The following is a 14,663-nucleotide window of genomic DNA, read 5'->3' on the forward strand; positions in this document are numbered from 1 at the left end:
ATGAAGTTGACGCGGAAAAAAAAAAAAAAAAAAAAAGTGGCGACCCTAGTTTCCGCTCAGTGGGGTGGGAGGGAAATGCACCGCCGCGTCAAGGGAGAGACATTTCACAAAAGCTCTTCCGGCTTCCGCTTGAGCAAAAATAAAAGTCCAACATGTCGGTTCAAGAAGCAGTCAGTTTTGTGCCCTACCACTTGATTACATTCTTGTATTTTTTCCCAGTTGCGTTTTTTATTTTTATTTAATTTTTTTAATGTGAACTAGGCATGAAACTTACTGAAATGTGGGGAAGAGATTATTTTGTTAGTAGTTTGTTATAGTTTTAGTACGCCATTTACAGGCACTGACTTACTGTAGCCGGTTAGCGTGTTAGCTTTAATATACACCCGAAGCGATTTAGTTATTTGGTACTTATAACTACGTGACAGTATAGCTCCTTATCTTGCTCCTTATCTTGTCCTGGTCCGAACTATTGTCCGATAGTTGTTGAGTAGTTAGTTGGGTGGGTCTACTGCAGTACAGTGATTCACATTAAGTTTGTTACTCAAATCATCTTTTCCCATTGAAATGAATAAAAATACAATTAATACGTTCCAGCCTCCCCCAAAACACCAAGAAAGTATTTTTGTAACGTGTTTTTTTATGGGGGAAATATCACCATAATATTCTACTTAATAAAACATATGCTAATGACATGATAAAATAGAATTCAAAATAATTTAACAGATTTTGTCACACTTTCCCCTTCAATGCACATTTTGCTGCCCATCCTGGTGTGTGTGCCTCGGCCACCATACTGTACTGGAGACTCGGCTCCTCTCAACTTCTCAGTATGGCAGCAATATTAGTCGTTATTTGCAGAGAACGACTTTTTGCCATGGACGGACGGGGTGGGACTTTCAGCAAAAGCACAGGCCGGGCAAAATGAAAAGCGACGAGGAGAACTTTTCCGATCGTGTAAACATTATGCCACTGAAAAATGTTGCGACACATTGCCTATTCGATTTTGGAGCTTGTGGATGAACAAAGGATGGCTTGGAGCCAATCAGTCAGAAAAGAGTCGAGCCACGCTATGAAGTCACGTATGACGTAACTCCTTTCCACTCTGCATCTCCGTGCTTTTCCAGGTGTACAATGTATTTTTTTTAATGTTTTCAATGTATTTTACGTTCCCCAGTATTATATTATCATAAAGCACCGCAATGACAATACGGGGTGGCTGCGGTCGTCCTCGCTCTCGCTAAAAAAAAGTGGCCGGCCACACAGATAAAAAAAAACGGCTTGCTACTTGAACTCACCACGAAAGGAGGACAAAACAATATAATGTTGTGTTGATGTAGTTTGCCTTGCTTAAGGACGTTTGTAAAATGTCAATGATGGTGTCGTCTCTTGTAGTTTAGAACCAGGAATTAACATTAATAGCTATGCTAGCTACGCATTAGACGATGGCTCTATATTGAACTCAAGTATTGATGTGGATGAATATGCTTTAGAGATACGACTCAACTCGTTCAGCGAAATGTTTGGTGTGCCTTGGGTGAATTGTAAATAATTTGGCATAGCGATCGAAGGGCCGGAAGAGCAGTATCAGTCCTTGAAACCGGAATTGCGTGGCATAACCTCCATATATGCCTGTGAGTGTTATATTATCTGTCTACATGTGTTGCTGGACCGTTTGTGTTCAGATATCCGATGCTTAAACGGTAACACCACCGCCACATAGATTCTAATTGTGAGTCTGAGTGCCTATGATGTTTCCCATTGTATGTTAGCATTAAGCTAGCAGAGGCTAGTCGTTTTAAATACAACACGTTTAATTCTCGTCTCTTTATTTTGACCTTTATTGAGCCAAGGCACAAATTTTGAGTTCAAAGTGTTTTTTCATATTACATAATTAGGACTTCATGTTCATCCATCCATTTTCTATAGCACTTGTTCTCATTAGGGTTGTAGGTGAGCCGGAGACTATCCCCTCAGGAGGGGGACAACCCTGGACCGGTCGCAAGCCAATCACATGGCCCATTAGACAAATAAGCATTCAAACTCACATTCAAACCTATGGACAATTTAGAGTCTTCATGAACCTAACATGCATGTGTTTGGAATGTGAGAGCAAGCCGGAGTACCTGTAAAAAAAAAAAAAAAATAAAATGCATGGCTAGAACAAACTCCACACTGGAAGACTGCAGTCGGGATTTGAACTCCGAAGCTCTCAAAAGCGAGGCAGATGCGCTTGCCGCTAGCTCACCTTGCTGCCCGTAGTAAGTATTTGTTTAAAACAAATGACTTTCTAGTTGAGTATTGAATATTTTATTGCTTGTGAACTGTATTCTATGCAGGATCGTATGTTTATGCTCATAATATTACAACTATAGTACTTTTTCTTGAACTACAGCATTACTTTATCGTTTAAAATTGCTTTTTTTTTTCTCAAAACAAAACAAACTTTAGTTTTATAAAATTATGTTGTAACGAACATGCAGAATCCACACAAAAAGGCGAGGTTCAAACCCCGAACCAGGAACTGCGAGGCAGACGCTTGCTCACTGTGCTGCCCATGACGTCATGTGGCTGTTACAATTTATTTTATTTTTTTTGTCACCTGCCTGGCTCGAATAAACCAAGCTGCGTCATTTCACTTCATTTAATGTCAGTGAATCTGAATTTGGAATGGATGCAAATTTTCACAGAATCGCCAATTGTAAAATGTTGTAAGCCATTTTATTGATCATCAAGCAGGCACACACATTTCTTCTATCTTCTTTATACTTTGCTCATGTCCAGTTTATGCTATGGCAACACATGCTTTGATATTTTTAGGAAGTTCGCATTGATGGCTTCAGGTTGACCTTTATTTTGATGTTGCAAGACAGGAAGTACTTTCCATTTGTCCGTAGCGTCATACTACCCGGCCAATTTACAGAGCATTAGTATTTATAGTACATACCATTACACACACATTTTATAGACTTGTGCTACTTAACTTCCCTCACAGGATTAATAAATTATATGTATTCAATGAAATCTCGCCCGCCTATTAATTGTTTAGTTTAATGAAAAAATATATATGTATTGATGTAAAGTCCTCCATCAAAAATTGTACCATGGTCAAACTGATAAACAGCGACATCAAGTGGATGACACGCGAGCTTTTTTCTTCTCCTTTTTAAAAATACAATTAAGACCAAAAGTTCTTCATTCGTACAACCTACCTGTATGTTTCTCGGTTTTCGTGTCTGCGGACTTTTGTCGCCGAGTTGGAGAAACTGGAAACATGCACGAGATACCGAGACGTAAAGTTGAATAAATTGTCGTAAATCACCCATGTCGCGAAGCCTGTTTTAACTGGGTACCTAGAATAATAATAATAATAATCTTTTATTGTCATGAACATGCATGCATGCACACGAAATTTGTTCTCTGCATTTAACCCATCACAGTGAACACATACACGTTAGTGGAACACTTAAGTATAGGAATAAAATATATGGGATATCATCTTTCTCCTGTCTTATTAATCTATGACTTATATTTACTTTTTAAAAAGTATAAAAAATATGTAGAATTATGCACATACTAAAATGGAAAGGATAATATATATTTCTAAGAATAAAAACTGCATATGCATGTGGACTATTTTATACAACCTTATTGTGTTGTTGTATAATTTGCTGTGCAAAGTTTTTTTTTGTATTGTATGTACAAATATTTTTTAAAAATTCCACATTGTTCGATTAAAAGGTGGATAAAAAGTTAGAAATGGCTTGTAAAATTATTTAAAAAGTTCACACTACTGCCCAATCCTGACAGTTTTTATTTTGGTTGTTTACAGTAGGTGATTAAATATACTTCAAGGTACCATAATCATCAGAATGCTTGATATTGTGAAACAATACTGCCAAAAAAATCTTTTTAAATGACAATATGACAACTTAAAATTGTAGACAAGCCTTTCATAAACAACAATCCATGTCACATTTGATTACCATACAACTGTCATTGATGTCATTAAAGTGACATAACAGGGCAGTCAACTGTGATCAGAAATGATGGCAAATGCTGTCAAGTCAATAAAACAGATGCAATTGTAAGTTTGTCAGATATTTTAAAGTACAACAGCATTAAAGTATGCGTGATTGATAACATTGATTATTCAAAACAATACCTGGATCATGTGCATAAAAACGTCACAAAATGTTACATACAAAAGATCAATGACGTTATTCGAGTTGAAATTTGGCACTTCTGATGATGCGACAATTATTATTCATGCGGTTAAATCGGCACATTCACATCATATGACACCTGCTACCATAGGTGTTGGAAGTTAACAGATGCAATTGCAATTTGAGAAAAAAAAAACCCTCCCTCTTGTACCATGTGTGCAACATTCATGATAATGCTGTGCAATGATGCGAACCGAAGCCACCCAGCTACTGTCGGAACATGTCATCAAAATAAAGGAAAACAACATAGAAGCAAAGTGTGGTCCTCTGACGACACGTGACTGGGAAAATAGTTGTACAAACAAAGTGTTGTGAATGCGTACTGAGTCACCATGCCCGTTTTACCGAGCTCTGTCTTAAACAACTTCCAACATGGAAGAGGAAACATGAGGTCAGATAAGATAAGTTAGCATTTGTCCGCGTTAAGATCGCGAGAGGCGGGGTACACCCTCGACTGGTGGCCAGCCAATCGCAGGGCACAAAACAAACAGCCATTCATTCGCAATCACACCTATGGACAATTTAAGAGTGTGACAAAGTGTCAAGAGGATAGCTACTCTTTTGTCAATATTCCACTGACAATTGTCATTTAGGCAAAAGTGGAAAGGGAAGAGAGAAAAAAAAAAAAAAAAAAAAAAAAAAAAAAAAAAAAAAAAACAACAACAACAGAAAAAAAGTGATTTTAGTTTGCATCATCCCATATTTACATCATAGCTGATTCTCCTGTGCCAGACAGGATGCACAATCAATCACAAATACTGTCCTCACTGATTAATAAAACAAAGAATTTGTTGCCAAGGAATGATGTAGTCGCCATTGGTATTGTAAATTTTTTTACGTAGTTCACTGGACTTGATTGCTCAGTTGGCACTTCCAATGACACTGGAGCCACGTTCACGGATCAGAGCCCATAACCTAAGAACCGGCATTTTACCGCCTTTACACAGAATCAAAGGAAGCAGGATATTTCACACAGCATACTATGGTTGGGCATCGAGAATCGATTTGAACCGGGACTAATGTTGCGGCTCTGGCGGAATTGTTCAACTTTAAAAGTTTTGGTTCCCAGTTTCGATGCCTAGTCCGGCGATCCTGAACAAGAAGTGGCGAAAACCTACGACGAAGAACGAAGACGTGCTTGTGACCAACGGCGACAGCACCGAACAAAAGTGCGTCTTAACTTTGTTCAAATTAATGATCAGTCGCCTCAGTGCAACACTTGGAATAAGATTATATTGTGCAAAGGAGGAAAGGAATGAATGTTTGATAGCATTTGGTCCGATTCATAAATCAAAAATCAAAAAATCATTTAAAAAAATCATCGGTGTCATTTACTTTTTGTGCCAAAATGCTGAGTTTCGTCAGAAACATAATGCATCCATTCATTTTCTTTACCGCTTATCCTCACGAAGGTCGCAGGCTGCTGGAGCCTATCCCAGCTATCTTCAGGCGGGGTACACCCTGAACCGGTCGCCAGCCTATCGCAGGGCACATAGAGACAAACAACAATTCGCACTCACATTCACACCTAGCATGTGGGAGGAAACCGGAGTGCCCGGAGAAAACCCACCCAGGCACGGGAGAACATGCAAACTCCACACAGGCGGGGTCGGGATTTGAACCCCGGTCCCCAGAACTGTGAGGCAGATCTGCTAACCAGTCGAAGACCGTGCCGGCGGCTGAAACATTAATTAATGAATATTAAGTAAATTGGGTTAGCTCCACACACATTGGCTTTTAGTTCATAGGTTTCATAATGATACTGGTTATAAAGAACCAGGAGTCAAATGTTTTAGTCTATGCTGCGGGGTGCTAAGAAAATGGATGTTGATATTTTGGACACCCTTTACTTAAACCACGCAAACTTTTTTGGCCCAGCCCCCTAAAAGAATCAGAATCGAGAATCATTTGGAACCGGAATAAGGAACCGGGATCGGGACCGGAATCGCTCAAATTCAAACGATCCCCAACCCTGCAGCGTATTGCAGCTGGATCAATTGATGACGTCTGATATTTCATTGGACTGCACAACAGGGAGGGACAAATTAGTTGTGTGTGTTAAACTTCAAACTCTGGTCCCACTATTATAAAATTCCCTCACAGACAGTGGAAAAAAGTGACTACAATCTCAAAAGGCTGAAAAGTGCTGAGTCGACTTTGTTCTCCCCATTCTGTATTGATCCCATTTATATAGAACAGTGACACTGGAGAAAAAAAAGTCAGGAAAATGTCTGCTTTTACAGCCAGTGTAAAAGTGGTTCCTACCGCCATACAGCAAAAAAATTGCCAGGTCAACTTCTCCCCAGTCTGTGTCGGTGCTGTTTACACAGAAACTAGTAAAATAAAAAAGATGGAAAAATGCTGAAATTGCTTCATACTCCCATGGCGTGCCTGTGTCATATACATAACAAAGGCATGACTATTTACAAGGAAATGCCAGGTTGACTTTGCTCCCCACTATTTCATTTCGGTGCCATTTATAAAGAACAGCGACACAAAAAGGTAGAAAAATACCTGCTTTTGCACAGTTGGTGTAAAACTGACTACCACTTCCAAAAGGCGCGAAATTCCTGGGATGACTTTAAACCCCATTCCGTGTCTGTGCTGTTTGGACAAAACGGTGACACTGAAAAAAGGCAGCAAAATGCCATCTTTTGCAAGCAGCATAAATGTGGTTACAACCTCCAAAGGCAGAAAAATGCTGGAGTCGACTTCATTCCTCCATTCTGCGGTTGTGGTTAATGCAGAACAGCGACAAAATGGGAAACTGCTGGCTTCTACAGACAGTATAAAAAGTGGCTTGTGATCAGAATTTCAAACTTCCAGGGTGTAGTCTGCTTTTAGCAGTAAGTCATCGGGGATCACCTCCAGTCTCCGCCTCAACCCTGGAAAACGGAACAACGGAATGATCTAATCTTGGAAAATTTGATCCGTCTCCAGGGGTTCACTGACTTTGAAGCCACTGGGCCCTCAGCTCCTCCACCTCGAGTCCGTACCAGTCGTGGAGCTTGGAGAAGCATCCGGTGACGGGGGAGAAGGGGCTCTCGAGAGACGCTCCTCTTCTTCTGGGGGGCACCGGGGGAGCCCTGACTCCGTTGGTCCCGTGAGCTGTCAAGCCGTTATTTAGGGAGTCGGCCCCGCATTCCCAGGCCACGCAGGAAGACGCCCCCTCAGACGAACCGTTAGCCAAGACGGGGTGCGGTTTGCTCCAGGCAACACCGTTCTCCTTGGGACCTCCGGACATGAGCTGGACCTCATCCTGGTGGTTCTTTTGTCCAGAGCTGGACGACGTCGACGACAAGGAGGACGACGACGACGACAATCTGGATTTGGACGTTCGCTTGGATGCCCTGGGCCTGCCCTGTAGGCCTCCACCGGCCGCCTCCTGGATCTCCTCCAGCTGCCTCTCCAGCTCCTTGACCACCAGTCTCATGTAGTCGAAGCTGGCCCGCGACAATGCCTTGACCCACGACTCCATTGCCGCTTGGCTGTCGGCTGCCATCTTGTACACGCGAGCCCGTGCGCAGTCGAACTTGACGGCAAAGGCGAACTCCTCGGCCGACTCGCACAGCTCCACGGTGCAGCCCTCCAGAATGATGACGCCGATGGGCTCGCGGCCGTCGCGCTCCTCGAAGTAGAAGAGCATGTTGCCCTTGAGGACGAACCAGCGGCGGTGGTACGCCGTGTTGCGCTCTCCCTTCTTGAACAGGAAGCCCGTCTTGTCGGGCGGCGAGTCGCACGTGGCGTAGTGGGCCACGCTGCGTTCGTTCAGCTTCATCTTCACGCTTCCTCGGCGGATGATTAAATCATCTGCAGGAAAAAATCATCTTAGTCACAGGCCACATCATAGTTAAGGTTTCCCCCAGAGGGCTGCTATTACTGTGAAAATCACAAATGCATCAATGAAGAGCTGCAGCTATTGAACATATTTTAGTTTTCTAACGATTATCCCATCGATTAATCGGATAAAAAAACAATTTTGTATTATTCAACGCAATAACAATGTACATTTGGGACTATCAGCCTCACATTCTACATTCTACTGTAGTATCTGTGACTTTGAAAGTGTATGGCTTTAATAGGCGGGACCTGAACTGGTGAGTGACGTGGGCGTCAGCAAATGAGAGAGTAGAGTTGGCAGTTGTCCTTGGGACAACGAAACGTTCCCTCGTGTTGGCGATCGTACACGTGCTCTTATGGTAGTCATTGAACTTTAACCCTTGTTAAGAGTGAAATGATCCTAAACTTTGGACATTCTTTTACAGACTCTTTACTCCTGGCTCGCCGCCACCGGGTTAACTTATTTCTACACAGAGTGGTTCGTGCGACTGCAGTAACATGAGTCCATGGCCAAAAATTATCCCTGCGAAGCTACGAAGCAAAGAGTTTGCTTCAACCTCTTTTGGTAATCTAATTACTTGAGTTTTCCGATTAACCATTGCAGCCCTAATATAATGACCTAATATTATTACGTACACAATTTCTGCTTCATTTCATTTTTATATTTTCAACACATTCAAAAAATAATAAATACTATTGTTAAATTTTTGTAAAAAATGTATATGTTGGGAAAAAAAAAAAAAAGCTTGTAATACCTGTAAAGAAGTGAAGAAACATTGCAATTTTGGAAAAGAACATCCATTCAGCAAGAAACATGAAGTAGACACTATTTGCTTTAGTGGACAACACAAAAATGATGTAGCAGGGCGGATCTGGACCTCGGGCCATAAATTTGACACCTGATTTTGGAGATTTAAATCTCTTTCACAACAACATAAACTTTGCTTTGGCGTCACATGTACGCCGATAAACTGGGTCACAGCATTAAGTAAAGAACTCTAGTCACAGCGGACACATCCGTGTGTTTGGATCAGTGATTATTTATTTTTTGTCCTGTTCGGCTGTTAGGTCAAGCAGAATGGAAAATCTGTATCCCTTTTCTGCCGCAACAGTTTTACTGTGTCACAGTGGAGCTTTTAAGCTTCCGCTGTGGTTTCTTCGTATTATAATGGAGGTTTATTGAGAATCAAGAGTCGATCAGTCGGACAGAACAATTTTTTTATTTTCAAAGTGGAACTAAAAATAAACAACTGAGATCATATGGTTGCACATGTGCGTGCACCCTCTTATAAATGACCATGTAGCTGTGACATACTTTTTTGGCATTATGGCTAAAAAGTTCAACATGGTTTTAAGTCCCCAAGACATTTTTTCCCCCCACACGCTATTGGGAGAGATCAAGTTTATTTTTTTTAAATATATATAAAGCAAGGTTGAACAATTTGGCCATCATTCAAAAAGGTATGCGTGGCGCAAACACGACACTGCTCATCCCCGAAAGAACACCACACCTACAGTGAAGCGTGGTGGGCACAGCATCATACTTTACGGCTGTTTTTCTTCAGCTGGAACTGCGGCCTCAGTCGAGGTGAAGGGAATTATGAGCAGTTCCAAATAGCAGTAGTGTTAATACAAAACCTCCAGGCTTCTGGGAGAAAGCAAAAATATTTCAGGAAAAGCCTACTAGAACAGCTAAACCTCATTTAGGCTCAATGAGAGACACTTTGAATATATTATTATAGGTTCTGTAATGGTGTTTTGAAATGATTTGCATTGGTCCACTGTAGGTGTATGGATGTACTATGGATGTAATTATTCCATCCATCCATTTTCTATAGCTCTCTTCATTAGGGTTCCAGATGAGCTGGAGTCTATCCCAGTTGACCGAGGCAGGGTACACCCTGTACTTGTCACGGAGCACATAGGCACAAACAAGCATTTACACTCGCATTCAAACCTACGGAAACCGAAGAAAACCAATGCAAACATGGGGATCAACACGCGAACTCCATATTCGAATCCATAACTTACCGTAAGGCAGATTTGCTAACCATGTTACCTTGTGTTTATTGTACTCGTTTCATTTATTGGAAGTAAAATAAAATTTAAAATCCTAACAAACACCAAGTGTGGTTAAGTAAATAAAGACCCAGGCTAACCATAATGTGAGGAACTAGTGTTTTGACCCCCATCCAAACAAAGTCACTTACATGTACGTGGTCTCTTGTTTCCATCGCCGCTGCAAGCTCATTCATTTCCAAACGTCCACATGTCGTAGCTCATCTTTTAGGCCATTTTCAAAATCCCCCTGACAAATAGGGGGGGGGGGGGGGGGGGGGGGACACGACAGACATTTGACTTCACCATAGATTCGAAAATAACACGTCGCTGTGAGCTGTTTTTATACCCCCCCCCCCCCCGAAAAAAAAAATGATTCACTGCCTTTTGTCACCAGCTTTTGACGCATCAGCACTTTTCCGAGTGTAAAAACAAAAAAAACGGCGCCGTAAAAAGAAGAAATAGAACACAAAGTGAAGTGTGTGGAGGTAGACTTTTTTGTTTTGTTTACTTGTTTGTTTGTAGTAATGTGTGCATCGTTTTTCCAACACTTTGAAGGGCAGATGATGATTTACAGATTGAAGCATTAAGAGTTCCACTACGCGAGAGCTTAGATAGCAGCGTAAAGCGTACACATTACGACGTCAACTCGATGTATGTTATTTAGAATGTTACCCGCTAAGCAAAGATGTTTGTTCTGGAGCAAGTCGTCGCAGTGGGTCCATCTTTTATCCGCCTTCTTCTTGCTCCCATTTTTTCCCGATGTCACGTGACCCAAAAAAGAAGCGCTTGTGTTGTGTTGTGTTGTGTTGAGGCGGCCAGTTAGGTGGGCGGGGATTGGAGATGGACTTTCTTCCCATTCGGTGTGTGGCGGCATACAGATGGACGACAGAATAAAACGAACGCACCCTTTGGAACTGTGGGATACTGCAGTCAGTGCTGCTTAAAAAAAAACATGTATCCATCCATTTTTATACATTTTTATAATTGTTTACAGTACAGTATATTATTATTTATATGTGACAATAATTTCACAAATAATACATTTTTGTAATTTTAAATCTTTTGAATAATAATTTTTAATAATAATAATAGCATAAATAAGATCTTTTGAATAATAAAATAAACAATATTCTGCATTTCGGCATTTACTTTTTTTTTTAAATACCAAAACCGATGAGATACATTTATAACTGGGTAAAATTCAGGGAACTATTTATTTAGTTATTTAAATCTTCACCAAGAGATGCTGCTGACCCTGGGAACTCCGTGCACTTTTTTTGTTTTTGTTTGACATTTCAGTTATATTGAAAATGAGGAAAACATTATCAACCGTAGAACATTTTAGTGAGCTACTCATTTATTTAACTTATTTAACTTTATAAGTCATGCTGCTGAGCCTGGGAGCTCCCTGCACTTTTTGTTAGAATTTTAAAACAAAGATGTCTATTGTCTAGTTAAAAAAAAAAAAAAAAAAAAAAAAATTAACATGTTGCAAATCTGAAAAACTGTTGAATAAATATTTGCTGTGACTTGGAGATTGTATTATTCAAAGGTTTGACACATACTATTCCTTTAAAGCAAATGAATATCAGCTCCAAAAAAAAAAGATAAAAATAAAAAAAATATGTATTGTTACCTCATCTTTTAATTTATATTTTTTAAATAAAATTAAGAAGTAATATTTATCATATTATACATATTTAAAAAAAATATTTCTACTCAACATTAGGTATACATGCCTAATTTAATATACAGTATTTGGATTCGATTCCATGAGAGGGTGCTGGTGCGCCTAATAAACTGACCGTTGACTATGAATCAATAACAAATAAAAAAAATAGTGTGAATTTTCGAGAGCCACTTTTTTGCACATTTAGAACAATATTTGTCAACTTTATAGTTAAATCCAAATATTAAATGTTACACCTAAATCTCAAATCTAAATATATATTTAAATGTGAGATATCTAAATACGTTAAATATGTATAGAAATGTTAAATTCATATATATATATATATATATATATATATATATATATATATCTTAAATGTAAATTTAAATATAAATCTTAAAACTAAAGATAAATCTACAGTATATATAAATGTTAAATCTAAACCTAAATATGAATCTTACATTTGAATATAAATATTAAAACTAAAGGTTCAATTTATATTTAAATATAATTGGTAAATATAAATGGTAATGGTAAATGTTTCAGGTCAAACTAAATATTCAGCTAATGAACAAATCCACAGTGCCAAGAAACAGAAGCACCAAAATAAAAGCTGTGCTGGAAAAAAAGAACCACAGCAGCAGCAACAGTTCTTTTTTTTCTCCCCTCGCCACTAGTCTTTCCAAATCAACCTCCAGGGCTGACGTCCGCTCTTTTGCGGCTGGCGAGCAAACACTCTGTGGCAGACAGGCCAGTGGGAAGCACCGGTCTTCTGGCTGGTTCTCTCTTTTCTGGCTGGTCCCCTGCCTTCCCGGCTCCTGCCCCTTGACTTCCGTGCGACATTTCTTCATAAAAGTGACACTAAACACTCAAAGTACTCGTCAAATAAAGTTTCCATAACTGGTTTGTTATTTCAGGGAGTGATAATATAATTCCAAATGTCAATTTCCCTGGATAAGATGTTTTTTTTTTTTATGTTGTCATTTGATGCTACAAACACATCTTTTATTCTGGTACTTCCATTTCTTGGAAGTGTGGATTTGCATATTTACTAAATATTTAGTTCAACAGGAAACATTCAGATTTAGCATTTCACATTTCTATTTTATTTTTATATTTAGATTAAACATTTAAACAATTATTTAGCATCACCCTTTGAATATTTACATTTAAATTTAAGATTTATATTTAGAAATAGATTATGTAAATGTATGTATATTTAACATTTATATTTAATTTATATTTAGATATATAGTTAACATTTAAATAAATATTTAACGTAGATTTGAGATTGAATTGTAACATTTTATATTTGGATTTAACTATAAAGTCGACTAATATTGTTCTAAATGTACAGAAAAGTGACTTGAAAATTCAGAATTTTTTTTTAAACATGTTTTGAAGCTAAATGTGACAAAATGTTGCTGCTATTCTTTGCGTGAGCAGCTTTACAAACGGCACCCCACAAATAACCTCAACCCTTAAATATACATTATGAATCGAAGACTTTATCAGCAGCATTTGACATTTAACATAAAATATTGCATCCAATGCTCATGGTGCAGCATCAAGTTAGTTAAATTCATTACATTAAAATTGGATTAATATTTGGTGTGAAAGATAAGCATGTTTTTGTCTAACCGTAGAGACCAATTGCTTTTTCCAATTTCAATTTGATTGATATAGTCTTAATTTAAAATGTAACATTAATGTAACTTTAATCCCTGAAAGACAAATCCATTCCAATCCAATCCACAAAATCTATAACCCTAACAAGATAAACAGTGAAAAATAAAAAAATAATTGGAAGAAATTGATGGAACATGAAACACACACAAACATATACATGCAGTGCACTATATGGATTTACGCTGTGGCCTGCGGGGTACACAACATTTGCAGCTTCCGCGTAAAAGCATTGTCATGTTTTCCCTCAAGAGCCTTGAGTCAGTCCGTTCCAAGCTGTATGCCTCACACCAGTAACGTGCATGAATGAATGAACACTTGCTGCTGTGTGCATTCGTTTGAAGCAGCACATGTGAGGCAACACTTTACAATAGTCAAACAAGCAATCTGACAGGAAGACGAGGCCTTGTGAGGAAATACAAACGTTATTTGATTCTCTACATTAGAGATGTGCCATATTTGGTGGATGTTCAAAATGGAACTAAATTGGATGAGAATCTTGTTATAAAGAAGGGCAGCACAATGGACGAGCGGATATCTCGTCCGCCTCACAGTCCTCAGGTTCTGGGTTCGTCCGTCCGGCCTGTGCCTGAAGCTGCTCCTCTGCCCGGATTTGGTGCTGTGCAGTAAGTAGATGCACACGATTGTCCATGATGGACAAGATGCTTGTTCATCCTCCTCCTTTGTGCCACAGACGTCAGGCTGTCCAACTCATCCACACCTTCCACCTCAGTCTATTCAGTCGAAAAGCATCCGTTTTCTTGACGTTGCCCCCCAGCTGCATATATGAGGACGCTTGCCACCATAGACCGGAAGAAAATCCGCGGCATCTTTTCGCAGATGTTAAAGGAAACCTAAATATATATTTTGTTAGTCTTTAGTCTTAGCAAACTACCAGCAACAAACAAAAACTTTTTAACAAAGTTGGCCAGTAAAGATGATTCCGATAAGAGTTTGCAACCGCAAAATTGTTACCAGATAAGCTATCAGATAGCCTAGCTTCTTCGATTTCTCCTTCTACGTATTTTCCATCAGTCTGGATGTGCGCCATGCTGCCTCTAGCAGGTCAGAATTCATACTGTGATAGACATGGTTATGTATGTGGTGTGTTTCGTTGGTTATTTTGAGTATACCTCAAACTATCAAGATCGGTGTGTAAGGTGTACCCGCTAAAATTAGAC

At 39.3% G+C, this 14,663-nt stretch overlaps 1 protein-coding gene across 1 annotated transcript; it reads right to left on the reverse strand.

Annotated features, from left to right (window-relative positions):
• Positions 1-4,890: 4,890 nt before the first annotated feature.
• On the reverse strand, positions 4,891-10,979 carry pheta1 (PH domain containing endocytic trafficking adaptor 1). The gene is made up of 3 exons (XM_061673398.1): positions 10,797-10,979; positions 10,274-10,371; positions 4,891-8,033 (listed from the first exon to the last, which is right to left on the reverse strand). Exon 3 carries the CDS (start codon positions 7,999-8,001, stop codon positions 7,168-7,170), a length of 834 nt encoding a protein of 277 aa, XP_061529382.1. The 5' UTR covers positions 8,002-8,033; positions 10,274-10,371; positions 10,797-10,979; the 3' UTR covers positions 4,891-7,167.
• Positions 10,980-14,663: the final 3,684 nt, after the last annotated feature.

Source organism: Phycodurus eques, chromosome 3 (genome assembly GCF_024500275.1).
Source record: "Phycodurus eques isolate BA_2022a chromosome 3, UOR_Pequ_1.1, whole genome shotgun sequence".
Lineage (NCBI taxonomy): Eukaryota > Metazoa > Chordata > Actinopteri > Syngnathiformes > Syngnathidae > Phycodurus > Phycodurus eques.

What these genes read in the sequence shown, in the direction of transcription:
- pheta1 (XM_061673398.1), bottom strand. Translation starts at nt 8,001, where the DNA reads ATGAAGCTGAACGAACGCAGCGTGGCCCACTACGCCACGTGCGACTCG.